General features: G+C 42.9%; 1 protein-coding gene across 1 annotated transcript in view; it reads right to left on the minus strand.

Annotated features, from left to right (window-relative positions):
• The window catches only part of PTCD2 (pentatricopeptide repeat domain 2), a 17,032-nt gene that overhangs the window by 3,300 nt on the left and 6,656 nt on the right, over positions 1-7,076 (minus strand). Inside the window, exons 3-8 of the mRNA XM_015413591.1 lie at positions 6,166-6,295; positions 5,026-5,143; positions 4,647-4,725; positions 4,051-4,142; positions 2,570-2,683; positions 714-788 (exon numbers count right to left, since the gene is read on the minus strand). Coding sequence (XP_015269077.1) covers positions 714-788; positions 2,570-2,683; positions 4,051-4,142; positions 4,647-4,725; positions 5,026-5,143; positions 6,166-6,295 — 608 coding nt within the window. The remainder of the gene's footprint in view (positions 1-713; positions 789-2,569; positions 2,684-4,050; positions 4,143-4,646; positions 4,726-5,025; positions 5,144-6,165; positions 6,296-7,076) is intronic.

Raw genomic sequence — 7,076 nt, forward strand, 5'->3', positions numbered from 1 at the left:
CCTCAATTTCCTATGTCACTTGCTCAAATTCTAAGGCTTGATGTTCTCTATTTCTATCCTTCAGTTACTTCTTTCCCTCTCCCTCTGCCCAGACACTGACCTGGTAGTCCAGAATTGGGGTAAACATTTCCAGGACACCATCATGATTTATTTTATTTGGGTCTTTAGTTTTTTAAACTGTCTTGTAGAATTTTTAATGTTCTATATGTTTTTATGGCATTTGGATCCTCCTCTCTCCAGGATTTGTATGAGCCGAACTGATTTTTCTGACAGAAGATGGATTGTCACATGTCAGTCACTCCATGTCTGAGGATTCCATTTCCATGGAATCTTTTGTGTACTGAATGTCTGAGAACATTCGACAACAATGCACCCCTCTACTAATCATTGTCATTTTCTGCCATGCCACATAACCCCTCAGCACATTCATGTTCTATGTACAAACACTGTGTCAAATTATTTACAGTATAAAGGAGTAGCTGTTTACATTTTTTCAATGTAGCTTTGTCTGCAGAACAGTGCAGTGTCTGTCTGCAGAACACATTTCAGCAAATGTGAGGATAAAACCAGACAGTGATTTTGTTTCAAATTAGTATACAATAAAGTAGGACTTTGCAATTCTAAAATTGTTCCTGACAGTGGAGAACAATCCTTCAGTTAGTGACCCTCTCTTTCCAGGCTCAAGATGAGCAGGCAAAATCCAACAGACTTACTTTTAGATTACTGCATATTTTGCTTCTTGTACTCATGATATGAGAAAAAAGGGAGTGGGCTTTTGTCACATCGTTCTAGGAAGAAAACAGAAATAATCAAGACGTGGTCAGAAGAAGACTGCGCTTAGTATTTAATGCCTTATATTCATGACTTATATTCATGTCTTCTATTGCACATCCTTCTCATCATTGCAAGAGAAATAACTTTGCAGCTTTTAAAGAAACGTATTGCAATTTTGTCTCGACAGGTACTTTATCTCTCGAAATGTCCAGCTGAATCTGTAAACCTGTTCTATCATCTCAATTTGTCCACATCTATGGGACATATCCAAAGTCTGGAACTAGCACACAGCATATGTTTACTGCAGGAAAGTCTACTGTAGATCGATGGGGATGTACAATTTCTGTGATCTCGTGGGTCTTTTATTCAGATGCTAGACTGGGTATCAAACCAATCTGACTCCAGCATGAATGATCAGATTCTGTAAATAGAGCAGGTCATCTAAGAGCAAGGGGTTCACAACTATGCAGGGAATGAGCTCAGATGCTGTGAGATTTTTGATGGCAGGTGGGGGTTAAGAACTACTTTGTTTCCTGAAAAATCCCCAAAAGACGGAATGACAGATATCCTTGCTCTTTCCAGAATATGTACACATGAAGCTGCCTTATACTGAATCAGATCCTTGGTCCACCGAGGCCAGTATTGTCGACTCAGACTGGCAGCAGCTCTCCAGGGTCTCAGGCTGAAGTCTTTCACATCACCTACAACCTGATCCTTTTAACTGGAGATAGCAGGGATTAAACCTGGGACCTTCTTCATGCCAAGCATCTGGTCTACCACTGAGCCATGGCCCCAAACCCCATATCAGAGATAGCTGTACAATTTGAAGGAAATGAGACTGACAAATAAAGATGGTTTAATGCAGTGGTTCTCAAACTTCTTGAAGCGGGGCCCGCGTTTGAACTTATTATACAGCTGGGATCCACCACGGCAGGCCAAGCCTTGGCCTCAACATGTCTGCTGTCAGCATGGGTCCAGCAGATATTGGGCACAGGCACAGTCACTTCCTGGCAGTGCTACAGCTTGTAGCTCAGCTTAGACCCTGTACCAGTGGTTCATGTCTGAGAGGCAACAGGCAAGGACTGTGCCCATCACCTTCCGCCTCTGCCGATGAATGGGAATGAGCACAGACCTTGCAAATGAACACAGTGTGAAGGAAGGATTGTGGCAGCTCTACCCTCTAATCTCCTTTCCCCATTCCTGGGAAATGGGAGCCTACCAGCAAGTGAGCTATTACCTACTTTTGGTCACACATTTTGAGAACCACTGATTTAAAGGAATGTGGCTCATTGGTAAAACACATGATTTGTGTGCAGAAGATCCTAGGTTCAATCCCCAGTGTCTTCAGATAAACAGTCTCTGGCAGTGGATGTTTCTTGCCCTGACACCCTGGAGAGCTGCAGCCAATCATGGTAGGCAATGCTGAATTAGGTGGACCAATAGTCTGATACGATACAAGATAGCTTTGTATGCTGCAAAGGGCACGTCTGACTCTTAATTATCATTCTTCAAGTTTTCAAACCATTAGGTAGAGGAGCATCGTTGGAATGTGATTTCCAATTTAAGTCACAACTCTAGGAAAACAAAATCCACAGGAGCCTCCCCTCCCCCCCAGCTGGAAAAAAAAATCAGATAGAGATGCTCCAGTAAACACTTACATAGCCACAATGTATTTTAAAAATCCCTAGGAATGGGAGCAAAAGGGTCACAGTAAAAATATCTGTAGTGCATGTTTTGGCCTATGTACAGACCCTAATAACCCAGTTAATAAGACAACTCCTCCCTCCACCAGCACCTGTTTCAAAGCAAATGCTACTGCAAAGTAGTACACTCTTCTTGGCATTGGGTCTCCTTTGAAATGCACGTCTTCCAGTAATGTAGTACAAATCTTGCAAGAGTCTGAGCTGTTCTGTGTAACAGAAGATTTTACACATATGTGATTATAGTACTTATAGTACTTACAAAAACACACACTTCCCACTGAATATCAGAAATCTCTCAAGTGCAGACATCTCTGTCCCTAGAAATGGGGAACACACAAAACTGTATTCCCAAACAAATGAGGTATGTCCAGGACATCCATAAAGCTGAAACTGGGCACCCACACAGCCCAAGAATGACGACTGCTAGAAATGACTGTCTGAAAATAGACTTTTTTACACTTCTGTTAAATTTGGGGGTATGACTATAACTGGAAGCTGGCATTCTAGTACAAAGCAAGCCAAGTCACTTGTAGGGTGGATGGAATACTGGGCTGCAGGAGCTGTGACGTCTTCAAAATTGGATTTGGAGAATGGGGCACTTTCACTTTGCTACTACAACCAATGTTCCCTCTAAGCTGTGGAGTCTTGTGAGCAAAAATTCTACTTTGTGAGTTCCTTGCATGAAAGTTGTGAGCGAGCAATTTGGCTGCTGCATAAATTAGATTGCCCTGGGGCCATCCTTCCTGAGCGAAGACAAAAACGTGTGAGCCAGAGGCTAAAAAACCATGAGCTAGCTCACACTGATTCAGCTTAGAGGGAACACTGACTACAACATATATGGATGCCTGCAGAATGAAAGCATAATTAAGCATTTCATAAACCTTATTGTTGATAGTGCACTAAGAGAGAGCCGTGCTTTTTTTGTACAAAACCCCCCAGAACAACAGATGCCAGTACTCACCATGGAGGCCTCCAGAGAAGACCCAAAGGGCAGCCAACATACTCTGTTGTATTTGCTGATGATGTCATCATGTGCATGACAGAGCATATTGTCTGCCCTGCCACCTTCTCCGACGGTCCCACTGAGAAGAAGCTGGTAGGCAGGACTGCAGAGAAGGCGGCAGGGCAACTGGCATACTCCGCTGCACTTCCTGCTTATGTGATCAGCAGGGATGACAGAATATATTGTCTGATCTGCTGCCTTCTCTGCAATTCCACCCCCATCTCCTCTGCTCACCTCTTTGCAAAGAGGTCAGACAGAAAGAGATGTTGGCATGGTGTGCCAGCACAATAAAAGCCCTGGGAGGAGAAAGATGTCTCAAATGCCTTTGCCTTGAACCCAGTTAGCTTTTTTTTTTTTAAGTTTTAATCTAATAGTCTACTGGCTTCATCAATTACTGTTTGAACCTTATCTTCACTGATGTGGTTCCAATGCAAAACTCATCTATTAAAGTCCTTGAGACCCCTGTAATATAAGGAGATTGAGAAAAGCAACTTTGGGATACTAATGGGACACTTTAAGAACAATTTTCTCACATACAGCAACCTAACAAAATTTCTTAAATAATATTACCAGTTTGTAGCATATTGCAAACGCAAGCAGATAGGTCTCTTTATTGAATTTTACACCTTGTCTCTTCATTTCTAACAGCACGTCCAGAGCACCTGTCAAAGAGACTTTCTGTTAGGGTTAAGTACAAGATTTTGTCCTTACATATCCCAACTACTACTGGACTATGAAGTAGCCTGGAAATAATTACCATTTGCAATAAATAACTGGCAGGGAAATGAAACATAAAGTGGTGCTTATTCCCAGTTGCACAGGAGTGCGATCTCAAATGCAGGCCGATCTGCCACAGAAAAATAAGCACTGTGGCATTCAGGATGTGTGGCATGTATTTCGGCATAGCTTACAAAGCTCACAAAAGAAAACATCTGCATACAGATGGGAAATTACCAGATGTTTTTAAAAAATAAACTAAAGGCTTAATCATATAATTGCACATCTGATTAAAATGGCATGGTTAAAAAGAGAGTTCTTCAATTACATTTGCAAAATGCATTACAGCTCTTTAGCACCCAACAGCCATCACAAAATATCATGTTAATTTGCATGTTAATTATAGCTTAACATACTGAAGGCAGTTGCACTGGGTATATATTACTTACATTCATAATGACCTTTTACAAACAGCAGATCCATCAAAATATTGAATGACGTGCTGTCTGAGAAGAAGCCATGCAGAGCCTGAAGAATATAAATACAATCAGCTGGGGGGAAGAACTACAGAAATGAGCCATAATTACACCCAAGTAACTGTTCACATTCCAGCCCTTGTGGTGGGAGGACTGTTGTAGATCTAGAATCCAGGCTCTACATTTTCAGTTTAAAATCTGCGTGCAGCCCTCATGTTTATCAAGCCCCTTTGAGCCTTGCATGACGACGATTCATTTTACGGAGATTTATACCAAGAAAAGTTCCAGAGGGTTGTACCTCTTCATTAGAACGAAGAAGAAAGGGACAAAAATACAGTTCTGAAAATCTCACCTGGTCTTTGATGAGTTCTACTGCAGTTGCTTCAAGGTCCAGTTCATAACACAGTCTCATAAAAACAGGGCCAAATTTAAACTCCCCAAAGGCCACATTTTTGTTTTCTGCATGGTACCTGTGTACAAGATATCGGGAGGGGGTGTGATTTGTTTTTAAAAGAGCAAGCCTATGAAAGGCAACACCCACCCACCCAAACAAATGCCGAAATGAGACCATCCAAGAGATGGGAAACTACATACATAAGGAGACGGAGGCCAGTTGTACAGAACAAACCAGGGAGGCCAACCATGGAAATATCACGGAACACAGAAAATATCAACAGCAGCAGACGTCACTTTCTGGAAATAGCCTTGCTCTCTGTCACTAACTTAAGAACATTCAGTCTTAGAAGGCAGCACAGGCCAGGTTTTCCCCATTACTATTATTTTGTGTTTTACAGAATTTCCATGCAGCAGACCTCATGGAAAGGATCTAATTTGACAGCAATTACTCAGGCATACAGTGTTCTTCTTCTTTAAAAAAATGAAGCTGAATTCTTTCTTGGCTGAGTCAACCAAATCAAAATCATTTACTTAGCCTCATGGTAAAATTGTCTTCATCTCAGAGCAAAGATATGACAAGATGCCAAGGCCAGACAGGTGACCAAAAGCAAAATATTTTAGAAGAAGAAGAGAAGATATTGGATTTATACCCCGCCCTTCACTTGGAGTCTCAGAGCGGCTTACAAACTCCTTTCCCTTCCCCTCCCCACAACAGACACCCTGTGAGGTGGGTGGGGCTGAGAGAACTCTGACACAAACTGCTCTTTCAGGAACAGCTGTGCCAGAGCTTGTGACTAACCCAAGGTCACATCAGCAGGTGCAAGTGGAGGAGTGGGGAATCAAACCCAGTTCTCCCAGATTAGAGTCCGCACACTTAACCACTACACCAAACTGGCTCTTTATCAAATCCTGATAAAGAGCGAGGCTTTCAAATGTAAAATAATTAAGATTAATCTCTTAAAAGATCTGAATGTTCCTTACTAGCTGTCACATGGTCTGAATACTTTAGAGTAAAGCCAACACGTGAATGGAAGAGTACAACATTATTTTAATGGATTTTACCTGCATATAGCAACAACATTTTAATAAATTTTACCTGGATATAACCTTCTTGGCTACTTCCACCTCACTTTTTGTCTGGCACAAATGCAGCAACATTTTCAATTCATCTCTGAGAATCAGCCTATTTTTCGTTAGCTTCTCTTCAATAGCACTAAAATACGCACCTGAAATTAAATAGGCCGTGATCAGGGTTTTACAAGATACAGTTTGGCCAGTCGGCGCAGCATCATAGTCAGTTTCTCAGATCCTTATCTGGTGTCCCACACTGTGTAGAGTCGGGAATGGTGTCATTAGAAGCACACAATTGGTACTGAGCTTCCGGTGGGTGGATTGGCGATGGCGGTCGCTCTCCTCGAAGCTGGAGGACTAGCACACCTTCAGCTTGGAGGGGTGCCACCTCAAGTGGCACTCCCACGGAACCCTTGCGGAGGGTTCCAAGCCAGAGGGCTTTTGAGGGTTAGCCTCTTTGATGGCTTGAAGCCGTGGAATAGAGACTTCCCTCCGCCCTGATGGTCCAGCCGACGGGTGACCTATGGGTGTAAGCCAATCTGACCGAGACAAGCGCAGGAGATCAAGCGGAATAGCGATGGAAGAGAGCGAGGTCAGAAGTGACCAACAATGAATGTGAGTGAGAGATAAACGGACTGTTTTTGTAAAGTGAAGCCCCCCCTCCCCCCCCGTGGAGAAAGCGGAGTGCAGGGAGGGACGCCTCCTGAGCGATTGAATAGATCAAAGAAGCGAGGGGGGGAGGGGGGAGAAACAGCGTTACATTTTGAGAGACTTACTTGAGCTTGGATAGAGAAACGGCGAGTCTTTCGAGCTCTGAAACAGAAGTGTTGAATTGTAAACAAAGAGAGAACATGGCGGTTCCATGAGGGAAAATAAAACCGAAAGGCAACCAGAGTCCAAGATCAGAAGAGGGAGCAGACGTCATGAAGACGTTAG

Source organism: Gekko japonicus, unplaced genomic scaffold, assembly GCF_001447785.1.
Source record: "Gekko japonicus isolate JY-2015 unplaced genomic scaffold, Gekko_japonicus_V1.1 scaffold318, whole genome shotgun sequence".
Classification (NCBI taxonomy): domain Eukaryota; kingdom Metazoa; phylum Chordata; class Lepidosauria; order Squamata; family Gekkonidae; genus Gekko; species Gekko japonicus.